The 19,251-nt window shown below is 41.0% G+C and overlaps 1 protein-coding gene across 1 annotated transcript in view; it reads left to right on the forward strand.

The window, feature by feature from the left end:
* The first annotated feature begins 2,710 nt into the window (after positions 1-2,710).
* The window catches only part of LY96 (lymphocyte antigen 96), a 32,935-nt gene continuing 16,394 nt past the window's right edge, over positions 2,711-19,251 (forward strand). The window contains exons 1-2 of the mRNA XM_070802713.1: positions 2,711-2,973; positions 18,486-18,575. Coding sequence (XP_070658814.1) covers positions 2,862-2,973; positions 18,486-18,575 — 202 coding nt within the window. The 5' untranslated portion in view covers positions 2,711-2,861. The remainder of the gene's footprint in view (positions 2,974-18,485; positions 18,576-19,251) is intronic.

The following is a 19,251-nucleotide window of genomic DNA, read 5'->3' on the forward strand; positions in this document are numbered from 1 at the left end:
TAGCAACCTCTGATGTGTTTTCTAAGTTCACTAATTTATTAGATATTGCAAAATGGTTCTATTCTATCATTCCTTTTTCATGTACTAGCTCTAATACTTCTAAAAGAGAAAAGAGCATGAGAAGGCAAGGGAAACGTGCCTCTCTGTACTATTTGGTTACCAGTAGTTCAATCTCCATAGAAAGGTCAGGATAAATGCTTGATTCTTTCCCTTTATCAGTTTTCAAAATACAATTAGTTTCCTAGTACCATTGGCTGATTAGACTTTAAACAAGTATTATGAGCTCATGGATTTGAATATATTTGATGTATTTCAATACACCAAAGTTACTGTCTTATTAATGATCATACAGTCTACAGGCAGGCTGAATGTTTAAGTCTGGAAGCTATGAATGTTACATTAAATGCCAAAAGGGATTTTATAGGTGGATCTTGTGTTGGGAAGATTGTCCTGTACTGTCCAAATGGTTGCAGTAAAATCACAGGGTCCTTATAAGAGGCAGGCAGGAGATCAGGGGAGAAGGTGATGTGATGACAGAAGCAGAGATGATGCAGTGCTGAATTTTGAAGATGGAGGAATGAAAGGATTGCAGCCCACAAGCTGAAAAGGCAAGTTAATGAATCGTTTTCCCCTGGAGATTCCAGAAGAACTAGGTATGTTGACTCCTTGCTTTTAGTCCACTGAAAGTGATTTGGGAGGGTAGCACTGAAACGTGTATCTTATCATATGTGAAGCAGATCGCCGGTCCAGGTTTGATGCATGAGACAGGGTGCTCAGGGCTGGTGCACTGGGATGACCCTGGGGGATGGGATGGGGACAGAGGTGGGAGGGGGGTTCTGGATGGGGAACACATGTGTGCCCATGGCTAATTCATGTTGATGTATGGCAAAAACCACTACAATATTGTAAAGTAATTAGCCTCCAATTAAAATAAGTAAATTAATTAAAAACTGATTTGGACTCCAACCTTCAGAATTTTAAGAGATTTTTTTTTTCCTGGCTGCTCCAGGCGGCTTTAGGATCTTAGTTCTCCAACTGGGGTTCAAACCTGGGCCCTCAGCAGTGAAAGTACAGAATCTTAACCACTGAACCACCAGGGAATCCCCCATTTGCATTTTTTGGGGGGGGATTTGTGCTGGGTTTCTGTTGCTGCGAGGTTTCCTCTAGTTGCAGGGACATGGGGTTACTCTTGTGGAGCACCAGCTCTAGAGCACATGGGCTAATAGCTGCGGCTCCCCGGCTCTAGAGCACAGGCTCACCAGTTGTGGCACACAGGCTTAGTCACTCTGTGGTGTGTGGGATCTTTCCAGATCAGGGATCAAACCCATGTCTTCTGCACTGGCAGGCAGATTCTTTACCACTAATCCACTACGAAAGCCCCCATTTGTATTGTTTTTAAGGCATTAAATTTGTGGCTATTTGTTACAACAGCAATAGGAAACCATTCTTTGGTCAATGGGACTGTCATCAGATTGGTTATCTAATACAGTAAGATGTTCTAGGTATATGATCTTCTTATACCTTTTCTGCCTCAGACCTGAAACAGCACTTTCTCTAGAGTCTTTATTCCTTTTAGTGGAACTAAGATCATACCTAGTGTGTCCAGAAAAAAAAAAAAAATCGGTTAAGATGGTAAATTTTCTGTGTTTTTTCCATAATATAAAAATGTATTTTAAAAGTCGGGGGAAGAAAGAGGACACACCCATGCAGGCTCCTAGTCCTCTCAGAACACACTGAAAGGAACAAAGACTCTAGTGTTAACTGTATTTGCCTTGTTGTGCAATAGGTCTCTAGAACTTTTCATCTTGCCAACCTGAAACAATACCAGTTGAGCAACTCCCCATTTCACTAGCCCAACCCCTACCCCATGAATTTTTGCCTTAAAAAAACCAAATGGTAAAGTAGGACCATGCCTCAGTTAAAAAAAAAAAACTTTTACAAATATGATTATTTTCCTCTAAACTTGTAAATTTGAAGGCTCTGACTCTATGCTATTTTTGGCTACTAATCCACAGGCCATTGTCCTTTAAAGGATTTCAGGTAGCAAAGTATCTAAAGGGTTAGCTGTTTTTCTAGAGCAGAGTGAGAGGTTTGGAATGAAATACATTCCACACCCAAAATGATGACTATTTCAAGGTATTCCCTTGAAATTCCCTGTAGTTGGCTAAAGTGAGGGCATTCTCAAGCATGGTGGGACCCATGCCCATAATGCAGGACTCTGGCTAGTGTCCTGTGTCTGAGGTCTCATCCAGCCAGTCTCTACCCTTTGGCTCAACCTGTCGCCGAGCAAAAACACTGTGCGTGAACACTGTTCAGTTCAGAGCTGACGGTCCTGCTCTCTGGGCTGTAAGAATTGATGTATAAAGATCGTGCGGGAGGGAATTCCCTGGCTGTCTAGGACTTCATGCTTCCAAGCCAAGCAGCACAGCCATAAATAAAGAAAGAATAGGAGGGTGTGCTTAGGGTTTAAAGAAAAAAGAAAAAGAACTTGGGAGAATAGCAAGCAACACAGAGGGATAAAGAGTGCTGGGCTTTTGAGTTTCTAAAGAAGACAGGTTTTGTTACTATTGACCAGGAAGTACCTCATTTTGTTTTTAAAGCTCTGTGCTCTCATTTGTATCACATGGTCGAAGAGTACATTCTAAATCATTTTCCTCTCCTCTCGCAGGAAGTGCTCAAATATTAAACACACACACGCGCGCACACACACATTCAAAAGAGGAAACAGTTGGATAGGAACTCAAATCATGTGACTGATGACTAAGTTACATTTTTTTCCCTTTACTAAAAATAAAGGGGAAGAGTCTGAAGATTAGTTACAGATTCTCCTTACATTTTTAAAGTTTTGGAGAGATTGAATCATGTTTCCATTTGTGCTTTTTTCCACCCTGTTTTCTTCCATATTTACTGAACCTAGGGAGAATCGTTGGGTCTGCAACTCCTCTGACGCCACCGTTTGGTACGACTACTGTGGTAAGTACAAAGGCGAAAACAGGTCAACCATTCCAAGGGTGTTTTCACAGGAACCTTCCTCTGCTGTCACCAGGACACAGGAAACGACCGTGTGTTCCAGCTTTTGGGGAGGCTGCTGGCAGCAAAAGGGATGTCTGGTTCCTGCCCTCTGTGGATTTTCTCCATCCATCATAGACCTCATGAGTCTCTGAACTGCGTTTCTCTTGACTTCCAAGCACTTCTGTCCTTTCCTTTGGTCAGCTATCTTTACCTTGAACCCAGTTTCAGATTCTTCCCTGTTCTGGCAGAACATCTGCTTCTGAGATTTTTGTCTCAGCCCAAGACTGGGGGCTTCCCTGGTGGCTCAGATGGTAAAGACTCTGCCTGCAATGCAGGATACCTGGGTTCATCCCTGGGTTGGGAAGATCCCCTGGAGAAGGGAGTGGCTATCCACTCCAGTATTCTTGCCTGGAGAATTCCATGGACAGAGGAGTCTGGCAGGCCATAGTCCATAAAATTGCAGAGTCAGACACGATTGAGTGACTAACATAAGATTGACTGGTTCTTCTTGAGAAGGTAGAACAGTCCTAGCTGCTTCTTGGAATTGGTTCTATCTCCAGGCTTTGATTTTTTTTTTTTTCCTCTAGCACCGTGTTGGGTGTATAACAGGCGTGTTCAAGTGTTCCAGGCTGTTGTGTTAAAGGCTTTTGGTAGAACCTCCCTAATTGGGTGTAAGGCTGATTCTGTCAGTTACTATCTGTGAGATCGTCAGCAAAGTCTCAGCCTCTCTGTGCTCCAGCTTTTTAATCTGTAAAGTGAAAGTGATTTTCAAACCCATTTTGCAAGGATTATTTTGAGGTAGAATTTTCAGCCCAGAGCCACATAGAAACAATAACATTAATTACTTAAAAAAAGAAATCAGCCACAGTCGAATGCTATTCACTGGTTGGATCACTGTTGTTTGTTTTGTTCTATCTTGTTTTGCTTCCCCCCTTTCTCTACAAATATCTGCTGGTCTGAAAGCACAGCTTTGGAGCTTGACCACTGTTTTGGTTTGGTGCTTTACACCAAAGCACCATGGGTTGGTTGGCCTTTTCTACCGACTAGCAATATCAGGAAGTCTTAAAGGGATGCTCCTGAAAATACTGGTTAGTTGAAATTCTCATGGGAAAAAAGGATTTATGGTCTAATCATATGGGGGAGATTTACAAATGTACTTTGAGTTCTGAGAAGTTCTGCAGTAAATAAATCTATTTAATCTCCCAATTTTCAGTTTTATTTTCTCTAATTTTTTGAGTGTGCCAAATACACTCTGGCAAATATTAATATAAAGTTACTCCTGGGGAATTAGAAGTAATCCCAGATGTGGGAACAAAGTCTAAGTGTGTGACCAGTCTCAGACTGATGGCTTTTTTCCTGTTTGTGATTGTACTGAATTCCTGCTCAACTTATCCCTGAAAATTCCCCATCCCGGGAGGTCAGTTCACACTCCTGTGTCCCAGGACCTCCTCAGTGCACTCAGCCCTCTTCTCTCTGCTTTCGTGCTGAGAGAACCAAAGACAGAACCTTCTCTCTGCTCCACACACACTGATTATACCACCTTTTCTGTGCTGTGTTTCATATGGCCTTTATTTATGTAACACTTTATACTATCTATCTAGCTTTTTTAAAAAAATATTTTTTGGTGTAGACCACTTTTAAAGCCTCTATTGAATTTATTACAATATTGCTTCTGTTTGTTATGTTTGGGTTTTTTGGCCTCAAGGCACGTGGGATCTTAGCTTCCTGACCAGGGATTGAACCCACACTCCCTGCATTGGAAGGTGAAGTCTTAACCACTGGACAGCCAGGGAAGTCCCAATTTATTTAACTCTTAATCTTCTAGTAACGCTAACTCAATTTGTCTTTTAATTTGATTTTTTTGAGAAAGGATCTTCTTTTCTTAAAAAAATTTATTTTATTTATTTATTTGGCTGAGGCGGGTCTTAGTTGTGGCACTCGGGGTCTTTGATCTTTGTTGCGGCATGTAGGTTCTTTTCAGTTGCAGCATATGGAATCTAGTTTCCTGACCAGGGATCAAACCCAGGTGCCCTGCATTGGCAGCTTGGTGTCTTAGCCACTGAACCACCAGGGAAATCCCTTGAGGAGGGATCTTACCTGCTTCTCTCCAATGCTGAGAAATTTCATGGTCTTTTTCTGTTGCCCCACGGATGTAGGGATCATGGGGAGCAGGTTGGGGCACACAGCTACAGCAAGACTCTCCTGGCTGCCAGGCCTCTCTGACCCTCCTCATCTGTGCCAACATGGAAGCGGATCATGTGTTAGAAGCATTGATCCCTCCAGTGTTATTGTCAGGATGTTGGTGACAATAACTCAGTCCTTTCTGTGAGCATGATTCCCATTTGGCCTAACTACTGGGCTTACATGGTGTACCTGTTTGCCAGGGCTGCTGTAACTAAACAGCACAGACTGTGTGGCTTAATCAGCAGAAATCTATTTCTCACAGTTCTCGAGGTGGGAAATCCAAGTTCAAGGTTTAATTTCATTCTGAGGACTCTCTCCTTGGCTTGTAAATGACCATCTTCTTGCCATGTGTTCATATGACCTTTTCTCTGTGTGCGCTCATTCCTGGGGACTCCCTGTATGTCTAAATCACCTCTTCTTCTAAGGTTACTGATGACATTGGATTAGAGCCTACTCTAATGGGCTCATTTTAATTTAATCATCTCTTAAAGGCACTGTCTCCAAAGACAGTTGAAGAAGGAAATGGCAACCCACTCCAGTATTCTTGCCTGGGAAATTTCATGGACAGGGGAGCCTGGTGGGCTACAGTCCATGGAGTTGCAAAAGAGTCAGATTCAACTTAGCAATTAAACAACAACCAAAGACAGTCACATTCTGAGCTTCTAAGGATTAAAATGTCAACATATGAATTTAGGGAGAGCACATTTCAGCCCGCAACATACAGAAATGGGAATAATTGGCTGTTTTATTCTCCAACTCTGGAAAAGGCAGAAAACATGGCTGTGCGAGTCAGTCCACACAGTCCTGGACAGGCACTGTCCTGTAGCCTAGAGTTGTTAGACTCAGTTGTAATGTGTTTTTGGCTGTAGGTCATCCTGAAATGTAAGGAATTCATGGATTATTTAATTTAGCCAGTATTCACTGAGCATCTGGCATGTGCTTGTTCTAGACATTGAGGATAATGTAGCAGTGAACAACAAAAGTCCCAGCCCTCCTGGAGTTTTGATCAGTGAAATATTCAGCATGTCAGATGGTGGTGACTGCTATGAGAAAAGAGTAAGGTGAGGGAGGGGATAGAGAGTGCAAAGATGGGAGTGGGGGTTGCATTTTAAGTTAGGATGGCCAAAGAGGGCCTCACTGAGGAGGTGACACGTAGCCAGGACAGGAATAGTAAAGGGAGTGAGCCACGACCATACCCAGGGGAAGGGGTGGGGGAAAGAGCAAGCCCAGTGGCCTAGAGGTGGTGAGGAAGGAATAGCAAGGAGGCCAGTGTGGGTGCCATGGAGTGAGTGCTGGGGAAGCAGTAGGAGATGACCTCATAGAAGGGAACGGGAAAGGAACGACAGCTTTGTAAGTCAGGAGATGACTTTACCTTTTACTGTGAGCAAAGCTTGGTCTGTCTCATGGATTGGTAATCTGTAAAATGGCAAAGGTGGAAGCAGACAACCTGTGGGGAGACTTGCAATAGTCCAAGTGAATGAGAGATTGGTGACTCAGGCCAGAGCGGGAGCAGTGGAGGTGATGAGGTGGGGTTGGTGCTGGAAGTCCCCTACATTCAAACCTTCAAATTGCAAACTTTCAGAGATGCGAACATGTGTTCCATCAATGTCAGGCATGAGTGAAATTGCAGCTTTCCCTCCATCTCCTGTTGCTGACATTCCTTCAGCTCTGATGTCTCCCACCTCCTCTCCGTCCTCAGTAACTCTTCTTGCCTGTTCACTCAGTGCCAGCTCCTATATGCCAGCCGATGTATGGTACTACTGTACTTTTCAAGGTACTATGCTGCTGCTGCTAAGTCACTTCAGTCGTGTCCGACTCTGTGTGACCCCATAGACGGCAGCCCACCAGGCTCTGCCATCCCTGGGATTCTCCAGGCAAGCACACTGGAGTGGGTTGCCATTTCCTTCTCCAATGCATGAAAGTGAAAAGTGAAAGTGAAGTTGCTCAGTTGTGTCCGACCCTCAGCAAACCCATGGACTGTGGCCTTCCAGGCTCCTCCGTCCATGAGATTTTTCCAGGCAAGAGTACTGGAGTGGGGTGCCATTGCCTTCTCCACAAGGTACTATACTACAAGATAAAAAATGTTTTATTTTTTGTTTGCTTTTTATGTATTATTTGTGTGAAAAGTATTATAAACCTACTACAGTACAGTACTTTATCACCAATCATGTTAATTGGGTACCTAGGCTAATTTTGTTGGACCTAAGAGCAAATTGGACTTATGAATGCACTCTTGGAACAGAACTTATTCGTATGTAGGGGACTTACTGTCTTCTGAAGATGGAGCCACTGGACTTGCTGACTGATTGGATATGTGGTTGCTGCATGGTCCTCCCAGCTAACTGTGTGTATCTTGGCATCTGATCTTCCCTCTCTTCCCCCTAGCTCCCGACTCCAGGCAGGCCAGCCTCTTGACTGACCTTTATTTATATTTCTACTATTCTCTAACCTGAAATATTCTGTATCTTTCTGTTCTTTGGAAACCTTTGAGGTCCATTAAAAGTCCTACTTGCCTTACAGAGACTAGTCAAGTAAGTTGAATTTAATTCAGTTTATTAATGTCTTTAATAGGCATTATGTTTAGTTATTTTAGTTATTATGCTGAGGAATGCTGAAGAGGCATATTAAGTTATAGCTGGTATGGGACTTCTCTGGTGATCCAGTGACTAAGACTCAGGGGGCCTGGGTTTCATCACTGGTCAGGGAAATAGATCCCACATGCCACAACTAAAGATCCCATATGCTGCTACTAAGACTTGGTGCAGGCAAATAAATATTAAAAAAAAAAAACCAATATAGCTGGCATCCTCAAGGAACTCCTGACTTTTGTCTTACTTATGGGTGTTAGTGTAATAGAGGGCTTCCCCCAGTGGCTCATCGGTAAAGAATTCGCCTGCATTGGAGTAGTCACAGAAGATTGTGGGTTCGGTCCCTGGGTTGGGAAGATCCCCTGGAGGAGGGCATGGCAACCCACTCCAGTATTCTTGCCTGGAGAATCCCATGGACAGCGGAGCCTAGTGGGCTACAGTCCATGGGGTCACAAAGAGTTGGACACGACTGAATTCACACACACACACACACACACACACACACACACACAGTGTAATAGAGCACTGTTGTGTGCATCCCTTGGTATGTGGCCGGTTGGCCTTCGTGGTTACTTGCCTCACCCGCCTCTGAGTTGACCGTTAGTGGTCCTGCTCAGCCATTGGTCGGTGCCGCAATGGCCCCGCCTCCAAGTGACCAAATCAACCAGTGACCATTAGTGGTCCATTCAGCCAACAGGCGGTGGAGTGGCGGTTGTCTGGCTGAGTCTGAGGTAAGAGGCGGATCCCAGCCTTTTCCCCTCTCCCTTGGGGGCCCTCTAGCCCACCCAGCCTTGGGCCAGAGTGAGAGCTGGGACCCAGGAACAGGCTGGTGGCTGTGTCCTGCCAGGCTCCAGAGTCCTCACCAAGGCCACGCACTGGCCAGGCCTAGGCCTTGAAGCAGCGGTGAACCTCTCCTGCATCCCCATCCCTGTGGCCTCGAGGCAGCAGCCGTCTGCCTGGGATGCAGTCTGGGGACTTGCCCCCTACGCCTGGGCGGCCTGAGGGCAGATTGGATTCTGGGCGTTTGCCTCCCTCAGCGATGGCGGCTGGGCAGCATCTGGGGACCTGGCCTTGAGGGAGCCTGCAGCTGAGATTCGCCTCCTCTCAGCCAGGACTGGACTTCGGCGGGGTAGGAGTTGTCTGGGGACCTGGCCTTTCTTGTCAGGACAGAGAATCACATTCATTTGATGGAGGTTTATAGGAACATGCTTACCTGACCATTACCTGACCTGAAGAGCAAAGGCTCTGACACTAAGACCTTTGCAACAACTACCCACAACCCTCCTTCTCTTTTCTTAGAAAAGGGCTTTCCTGAGAGCTTTCAGGGAATTGGGATTTTTAAAGGCATGAGCCACCCGTCTCCTTGCATAGTCCTGCCGTAAACTTTTTTCTGCCCCAGACTCCAACGTTTTTGTATTTACTTCAGTTCAATTCAGTCGCTCAGTTGTGTCCGACTCCTTGCAACCCCATGGACTGCAGCACACCAGGCCTCCCTGTCCATTATCAACTCCCGGAGTTCACTCAAACTCATGTCCACTAAGTCGGTGATGCCATCCAACCATCTCATCCTCTGTTGTCCCCTTCTCCTCCTGCCTTCAATCTTTCCCAGCATCAAGGTCTTTTCAAATGAGTCAGCTCTTTGCATCAGGTAGCCAAAGTATTGGAGTTTCAGCTTCAACATCAGTCCTTCCAATGAACACTCAGACTGTTTTTGTATTATTTGGCTTCATTGTGCATTGGGTGCATGGACTTGCATTTCAGTAACAGTAGGAAGGTTAACTATACATATCACCAGGATTCGTCTATTATTCTACAGACTCAGCATTCCACTGGGAAGTCTAATAGCCGTTTGGAGCTAGGACTTTTCATTTATACTCCTTTCCACATCTGTTTCTTCCGAAATCTTCCTCATGACATTATCCACCTAATTCCTTAGCCCCCAGACCAGAGGTATCCCTAATTATCTCTTTCCTGTAACTTTCACATTGGATTTATCAATGACTCCATTTTCATTTTCCCCAGAACATATTTTAAAGCCAACTACATTTTTTTTTTGGCTGTGCTGCTTGTCTTGTGGGATCTTAGTTCCTCAACTAGGGATTGAATCCTGGCTGCAGTAGTAAAAATACTAAGTTCTAACCACTGGTGCATGTATGTGTTCAGCTGCTGGCTTGCCAGGGAATTCCCCAACTACCTTTTTTATAAATTTAATTTTTACTTTATATCAGAATATAATTGATTTACAATGCTGTGCTAGGTACAGCAAAGTAGTTTGGTTATATATATACAAATATTGATTCCTTTTCAATTTCTTTTCCCATATAGGTTATCACAGAATATTAGGTAGAATCCCCTGTATACAGTAGGCCCTGTTGATTATCTGTTTTATTTATAGCATGTGTATATGTTAATCCCAAACTCCTAATTTATCTTTCCCTCCTACCTTTCCCGTTTGGTCATCATAAATTTGTTTTCACAGTCTGTGAGTCTGTTTCTATTTTTTAAATAAGTTCATTTGTATCGGTTTTTTTAAGATTCCATATATAAGGGATATCATATGATATTTGTCTTTCTCTGTCTGACTCACTTCTCTTAGTTTAATAAATGTCTTAAATCCATCCATGTTGCTGCAAATGGCATCATTTCTTTCTTTCTTATGGCTGAGTAATAGCCCATTGTATTTATGCACCACATCTTCTTTATCCACTCCTCTGTCAGTGGTCATTTAGGTTGCTTCCATGTCTTGGCCACTGTAAATAATTAAAGCCAACCATTTTTCACTGTCCACTGCTCACCACTTATGCCATCCTCATCTCTTTTCTCTGGCCTCTGCAACATCCTCTTAAACTGGCCTCTCTCCATTTTAATTCCTTCCCCCATACAATCAGTTCTCATCATGGAGACCAGAGAGATCTTTTGAAAATGTAAATAAGTTACATAAGACTATTTTGATTGCTTAAAACCCCCAGTGGTTTTTCGCTACAGTTAGAGTGAAACCCCAACTTTATACCAAGGCCTCTAAGACCCTTCAAGATGGCCCTGCCTACCTGTCTGATTTCTATGATTCCCACCACCCCCCCATTATTTTCCATTTACATTGACCTATATTATTATTATTACTATCATTATTTGTATTACCAACATAATAAAACTCACACTTTTAAAGTGTACAATTCAATGATATTAAATACATTCACATTGCTTTGCAACTATCACCAATTTTCAGAATTTTTCATCATTCCAAACTGAAACTCTGTACCCATTAAAAAGTAACTCCCCATTTCTTCCTCCCCTTAGTCCCTGATAACCTCTACTCTACTTTCTGTCTCTGTGAATTTGCCTATTATGTGTATCTCATGAAACATTATTTGTATATATATGCATGTATGTTTATTTTTGTGGCTTGAACATATCAAAGTCATTGTCACCTCTGAGTCTGCGTTCCTGATCACAGCGTCCACAGAGTTGGTTGCTTCCTGTCACTCACTTAATGGATACTATAGTTGAGGTATCTCTACCCACTGCCACTCCCCCAACTTCTCTGTCCCTACCACATACTCAGTCTTTCTCTCATGGCCGGGTTAGATTTCTTTACTAGAATGTGCATTTATCAATTGTTCATTGTTCCTGTAGTGCCTAGAGCAATATTTGGTGCTAAGAAGTGAATAAGCACACATTTATTATTTACAGTGTGCTATGTGCCAGAGTCATGCAAAATGAATAGAGACGTGCTTCCTGCCCTCAAGACTTGCACTATTTTTACGAAGAAGAATGATGTGTGAGCAAATAACTGTAGTAAACATTTTGAATGACCATTCAAGGATGATCAAGTACTGTGAATGACAGTGTGTTTGTGGCTGTTGGGCTGGGAAGGTGTGGAGGAGTCAAGGAAGGTTTAACAGAATTGTTGATATTTGAGTACATATTGAAGGCATATGAAGGAGTTTACAGACTGATGAGGACAAGGGCATTCCTGTCAGAAGGAACTGCGTATTTATGTAATGGAAATCCTGTTAAAGGAGTAAAATGAAGTGCTGTGATAGTTCAACTCCAACCAAGGCTTTCTCTTGTGATCTCCAGTGGTACTTACTGCCAACACTCAGAGTGGCACTGATTTCATTTCATGTGCTAACTGCAGTTGCCTGGGATGTTAAGAAGGACTCTTAAGGCAGAACTCAGGGGAAAAGTGCTACGATGGATTAGCAATGCTGATACATTTGCAGGGGAACTTAGAGGCTCTTATTCTATGCTGGACCTGGTCACTACTTTCTATATTTATTAAACCAAATGTAGAATTTTACCATAAACATGGTGACTTTAAAGTAATAAAACTATTTTCCATTAGTTCCCAAACCTTTGCAAATAAATGAAGAATCACTTATTATACACTGTTATGTGATTTTTTTTTGACTCTTACATCTAATTTTTTTTAAATGTATGGTGGTCTTGTCTTTCTAGAAAAATCTTAGGCTTCCTGATGTAAAGATTAAGGTTACATTTCTATACTCCACCCTGCCTTGCTGTGGTGCTGGCTCAATACTGAGCACCAATAGGGGTATTCTGACCATTTGTCTGATTGGATTGACTTGATAGTTTCATCATAATCAGACCAACTTCAGACATTAGGAACCTTAACTGAAAGTAGAGAATTGCCCTTATGACAGTTGGTACTGGTAATTCACTGCTTTTAACTTGTTCCCAGCTTTACTCCAGGGTCTTGATGGTTTTCTACAAGCTTATCACTGAGAAAGAAGAGACACATTGCACTGTGCTTGGCAATGCATATGAAAGTGCCCATGTTGATTCAATACCATGTCAACCTTTTCAATGGCAAGAAAATAAATAAGTATACTAATTATGCAAACCTTCAAAAATCTAGGTGGAAAAGAAGACAATAAGGCACATAAGTCAATCAGTTAAGAGTTAACCACTATGAACAGTTTGTTATTTTGGTAAATATTCTTTTAGATATATAATAACATGTTAAAAATAGTAAAAATGGAATCATATTGGGTATATTGTTGGGTAACCAGCAGCTTTAAAACCTGATAGTATGCCACAAACCTCTATATCATTAAATATCTTAAAAATTTATTTAAATGACTTTGAAAGTGAAAAGTGAAAGTGTTAGTCACTTAGTCTTGTCCGACTCTTTGTGACCCCATGGACTGTAGTCCACCAGGCTCTTCTGCCCATGGAATTCTCCAGTCAAGAATACTGGAGGGGGTGGCCATTTCCTTCTCCAGGGGATCTTCCCAACCCAGGGATCGAACCCGGGTCTTCTGCATTGCAGGTGGATTTTTTACCATCTGAGTCACCAGGGGTTTAATGACTTTACATTAATTCAATAAATAGATGCACAATATTTATTCAGTTGGGTTTCTCTGGTAGCTCAACAGTAAAGAACCCGGGTGTCAAAGCAGGAGACCCCTGGATCAGCAAGATCCCCTGGAGAAGGAAATGGTAATCCATCCAGTATTCTTGCCTGGGAAATACCATGGACAGAAGAGCCTGGTGGGCTACAGTCCATTAGGTTACAAAAGAATCGGACGTGACTTAGCGACTGAGAATTAGTATTTATTCACTCACTTCTGAGCATTTTTTAAAAACTTGAGGTATAATTGCTATATAACATTATAATAGTTTCATGTATACAATGTGATCTGATATCTGTATAGACTGTGACGTGAACACCATGATAAATTTAGTTAGCATCCATCACTTCACATAGTTGGGCTTCCCAGGTGGCGCTAGTGGTAAAGAACCCACCTGCCAATTCAGGAGACATAAGAGACACATGTTCAGTCCCTGGGTTGGGAAGATCCCCTGGAGGAGGGCATGGCAACCCACTCCAGTATTCTTGTCTGGAGAATCCCATGGACAGAGGAGCCTGGTGGGCTACAGTCCATAAGATCGCAAAGAGTTGGACATGACTGAAGTGACCTAGCACACACACCTCACATAGGTTACCAGTCTTTTTTCTTATGCTGAAAACTTTTAAGATCTACCTTTTTTTCTGAAATTCCCTGGCAGTCCAGTGTTCAGGACTCAGCACTTTCATTGTGGTGACCCAGGTTCATCCCCTGGTTAGGGCACCAAGAATCTGAATGCCACAAGCATGTTCCTCCCACAAGCCCCCAAAAGATCTATTTTCTTAGTAACCTTTAAATATGCAAAATAGTATTATTAACTATAGTCACCCAAGCTATACATTATATCCCCATTACTTACTTATTTTATAACTGAAGTTTGTATCTTTTGACCCCTTCCACTCATTTCTCCCACCTTCGGCCCCCTGCTTCTGGCAACCACAAGTCTGTTTTCTGAGTTGGTTTTTGTGTGTTTTCTGTGTTTGTTTGTTTTTCAGATTCCACATAAAAGTGAAGTCATATAGTGCTTATCTTTCTTTGTCTGACTAATTTCACTCAGCATAATGCCCTCAAATTTCATCAGTGCTGTTGCAAATTCAGGGTGTTTTTCTTTGGTCGTAATTGTCCCAGGAATGAGCATCTTTCATCAAGTATTTGTCAACATCCATGATTTGGTGAAATGACTGTTAATATAGCTCCTTCTGTGAGAATTTTATTGCAGGGAAACTCAATTCATTGAATGAGAGATGTTAACATTAATTTTTAAGGGTTGCATTTAGGGGCAAATTAAATAAAACTGGTTTAGTCTCTTTCTCCTCCTCCTCGGTGCTTTTATAAGTTCTTCTTGAAATTTCTTATTTAGGAAGATTTGTTTATTAACTCATTCATTCATTCATGTATTCAGTCTCTTAACATTTACTAGAACTCTACTTGATGTGTATTTTCTATTTTTAACCAGTGAAACATACAAAAAGGTGAGGAGAGTAGAGAAAAGAAGAGCAATGTAGAAAAGAACAGGCTAAAAAGTATGAAAATGGAACAAGTAATTTTATGAAAATATGTTTTGAGGAGTTCACCCACTTCCACACAGTTTAAAGTAATTCACTACCTTCAAACTACACCTTAACAATATAAGGACCAATGTAAGGGCACTAAAACACTAATCTATTTACATTATAGGGAGTTTTTTTTTTTTGGTATTTGTATTTGTACAGAATTTTAAATTTTATTTTACTGTGGTAGGAACACTTTACATGGACTCTACCCTCTTCAATTTTTGAGTGTACATTATTGTTGACTGTGGGCATGAAGTTGTATAGCAGATCTCTAGAGCTTAGTCACTTGCTTGACTGAAACTCTATGCCTGTGATTAGTTACTCCCCATTTCTCCATCCCCTAAGCCCCTGACAACTACTAGCCACTCTCTGATTCTATGAATTTGACTGTTTTAGATACATGGAATTATGCAGTATTTGTCCTTATGTGACTGGTTTATTTCCTTTAGCATAACGGAGAAGGCGGTGGCAACCCACTCCAGTACTCTTGCCTGGAAAACCCCATGGATGGGGGAGCCTGGTAGGCTGCAGTCCATGGGGTTGCGAAGAGTCAGACATGACTGAGCGACTTCACTTTCACTTCTCACTTTCATGCATTGGAGAAGGTAATGGCAACCCACTCCAGTGTTCTTGCCTGGAGAATCCCAGGGATAGGGGAGCCTGGTGGGCTGCCGTCTGTGGGGTCGCACAGAGTCGGACACGACTGAAGCGACTTAGCAGCAGCAGCAGCAATGTCCTTGAGGTTCATTCATATTGTAGCATATTGCAAAATTTCCTTTTTTAAAAAAGATTAAATAGTATCCCACTGTATGTATATACCACATTTTCTTTATGCATACATCTGTTGATGGACATTTAGGTTGTTCCCACACCTTGGATATTGTGAATAGTGCTACAATGAATGTAGGAATGCTAATGTCTCTTCAAGATCCTGATTTCAATTATTTTGGATAAGTACTCAGAAGTAGGTTTGCTGGATCACATAGTAGTAATATTTTCAATTTTTTTCTGAGGAATCTCCATATTGTTTTTTATAGCAGTTGTATCATTTTGCATTCCTACAAGCAGTGTGCAAACATTCCAGTTTCTCCACATCCTTTTCAACTTTTTTTGATAGTAGCCAATCTGACTACTATCAAAACAAGAAAGAGGAGCGAGGTGACATCTCATTGTGGTTTCATGATTTGCATTTTCCTGATGCTTAGTGACAGGCATTTTTTCATATACCTGTTGGTCATTTGTATATTTTCTTTGAAGAAATGTACATTCAAGTCCTTAGCTCATTTAAAAATCAGATTGTTAGTTTCATTACAATTGAATTTTTGGAATTCCTTATATATTTTGGAGACCCACACTTTATCAGATATATGGTTTGCAAGTATTTTCTCCCAGTCCATAGGCTGCCTTTTCACCCCGTTGATTGTTTCCTTTTCTGTACAGGAGATTTTTGGTTTGATATAGTCCCACTTGTTTATTTATATTTTTGCAGCCTTTGTTTTGGTGTCATATCCATTAAATCATTGTAAAATCCAATGTCATGAAGTTTTTCCCATGTGTTTTCTTCTAGCGTTTTTATAGTTTTGAATCTTATGTTTAAGTCTTTAATCCCTTTTGAACTGGCTCTTGTTTGTGGTATAAGATAAAGATCCAGTTTCATTCTTTTGCATGTTTTCCCAGCACCATTTGTTGAAGAGACTTTCCTTTAAATATTGTGCATTTTTGGCATCCTTGTCAAAGATTAGTTTGCAGAATATATGTGGATTTATTTCTGGGTTCCCTGTTCAGTTCCACTGGTCTATATGGCCATATTTTTGACATTACCATACTATTTTGATTACTATAGCTTTGATATATAGTTCAAAATCAGAAAATGTGATGCTTCCCGATTTGTTCCTCTTTCTCAAATTTATCATCCTTATGGTTCCATATGAATTTTAGAGTTGTTTTTTCTATTTATGTAAAAAAAAGTCATTGAGATTTTGATAGAAATGTATTGATTCTATAGATTGTCTTGCATAAAATGGACATTTTAATAGCATTACCTCTTCTAAACAAGGAAGTGAAGTGAAAGTCGCTCAGTCATGTCTGACTCTTTGCAACACCATGGACTGTAGCCTGTCAGCTCCTCTGCCATGAAATTCTCGAGGTCAAAATACTGGAGTGGGTATCCATTCCCTTCTCCAGGGAACCTTCCCAACCCAGGGATTGAACCCAGGTCTCCTGCATTGCAGGCAGATTCTTTACCAGCTGAGCCACAAGAGAAGCCCAATGAACATAAGATTTTTTTTTATTTGTTTGTGCCTTGTTTAATTTCTTTCATCAATGTTTTGTAGTTTTCAACATACAAGTCTTTTACCGTCTTAAGTAAGTTTAATCCTAGATATTTTATAATCTTGGTGATAGTGTAAATGGCATTGTTTTCCTAATTTCCTTTTTGTATAGTTCATCACTAGTATATAGAAATGCAACTGGTATTTTGTATTTTGATATTGTATTCTGTAGCTTTACTGAATTTTTTTTATTAGTTCTGACAATTTTTAATGGAGTCTTTAGGGTTTTCTTTATATAAAATTTTCCATCTGCAAACAGAAAATTTTACTTTTTCCTTTCTGGTATGGATGCCTTTTATTTATTTTTCTTATGTAATTCATCTGGCTAGGATTTGCAGTACTGTTGAGAGTGAGTATCCCTGTCTTGCTCCTGATCTGAGAGGGAAAATCTTTCAATTTTTCATTGTTGGGTATGATATTAGCTATGAACTTTTCATATATGGCCTTCATTATGTTGAGGCCATTTCCTCTAATTATAGTTTGTTGGGAATTTTTATCATGAAAAGGTGTTGAATTTTGTTGTCTATTGAGATGGTCATGTGATTTTTATTCTTCAGTCTATTAATGTGGCATATCGGTTAATTGATTTTTGTATATTGGACTATCCTTTGCATCCCAGGTAAAAATGCCTTTTAGTCATGGTGTGTAATCCTCTTAATGTGCTATTGAATTCAGTTTGCTAGTATTTTGTGAGGATTTTTGCATGTAAATTCATCAGGGATGTTGGCTTATAATTTTCTTTTCTTGTGGTGTCTTTGTCTGGCTTTATAATGCTAGCTTCATAAAATGAGTTTGGAAGTGTGCCCTCTCCTCCATTTTTGGGGGGACAGTTTGAGAAGAATTGGTGTTAATTCTGACCTAAATGTTCGGTAGAATTCTCCTGTGGAGCCATCTGGCCCTGGACTTTTCTTTGGGAAATTTGCAGTTACTGATTCAGTCTCCTTACTAGTTCTAAGACTGTTCAGACTTTATTTATTTAGTCCACTGGGGATCTCCTTGGAAAATTTGGGGCTCTGAATGCATAAACCATCTCTTCCCTTCTGAGTGAAATTAAGGGGTAGGGTATCTCTTCCTCATTATGCTAAGCCAGGAGCAGTGTCTCTGGTGAGAGATGTCTTGAACCTCACTATTGACTTGGTGAGTCTGGTTTTACATTCTCCGGGATGCACGAAACTGTTGGCTGGTTTCTGATTTCTCACAAAGGGAAATTGTCTATAAATTATTGCTGTATTGGTGTGTTTGTAGGGGGAAGGAAGACTTTATCTGCCCTCTGGCTGACTTCACTCTTCTGGGGATGACGATATTTTTAACTACTCTCAATTTTGCTCATTATAAAATTTTAATGGAAAAGGTAGTTTTGAGGAGGGGGCCCTGATATTCAGAATACTTATCATAAATGACGTAAAATTATTTTAATTTTATTGACATTTTCTTTATTCTATTTAGATAACTTGAAATTTCCTGTTTCAATACGTTCTGAGCCCTGTATAACATTGAAGGGAAGCCGTGGAATACTCTATCTCTACTACATTCCAAGTAAGTCCAAAATTTTGTTCTTGTAGATCAATTAAAGGGGCTCCATAAATATCAGTGATAAATGATGAAGTTCTAAATGTACGTGTATTAGTTTTCTATTGCTATGTAACAAATTATCATAATTGTAATGGCTTAAAACAACGTATATTCTTTATCTCACAGTCTTTGTGTGTCGGTAGTCTGGCCATGGCTTAGCTGTGTCAGCTTTAGAAGGTCTCTCCCCCAAGGCTGCAGTTAAGATGTTGGCCAGGGTTTCTTCTGAAGGCTCAGCTAGAAAGAACCCACTTCTAAGCTCAGGTGGTTGTTGACAGTGTTCAGTTTCCATCTGGCTGTTGGCCAGCTTTCAGTTCCTTGCCCTCTGGGCCTCTGCAACATAGTTTCTTGTGTCCTTGAAATTAACAAGGGGGACAGTTAGCTAACAAGATAGAAGTCACAGTCTTATATAGCCTAATGATGAAAGTGCCACCCTATTATCTTTGCTATTTTCTAGTTTTTAGAATCAAGTCACTAGGCTTGCTCACACTCATGTGGAGGGATTATATAATGGCATGGTAAAAATGGAAACAATTTGAAACTTCTAACCATCTACTATCTATATCCTTGGTCAGTTATTAGCTATTCAGCTGATAAGTAAAGTTGGGTTTTCATTAGTCAAAGATTTGTATATGAGCAGTAC

This window comes from Bos indicus, chromosome 14 (assembly GCF_029378745.1).
Source record: "Bos indicus isolate NIAB-ARS_2022 breed Sahiwal x Tharparkar chromosome 14, NIAB-ARS_B.indTharparkar_mat_pri_1.0, whole genome shotgun sequence".
In the NCBI taxonomy this organism is placed as follows: Eukaryota; Metazoa; Chordata; class Mammalia; order Artiodactyla; family Bovidae; genus Bos; species Bos indicus.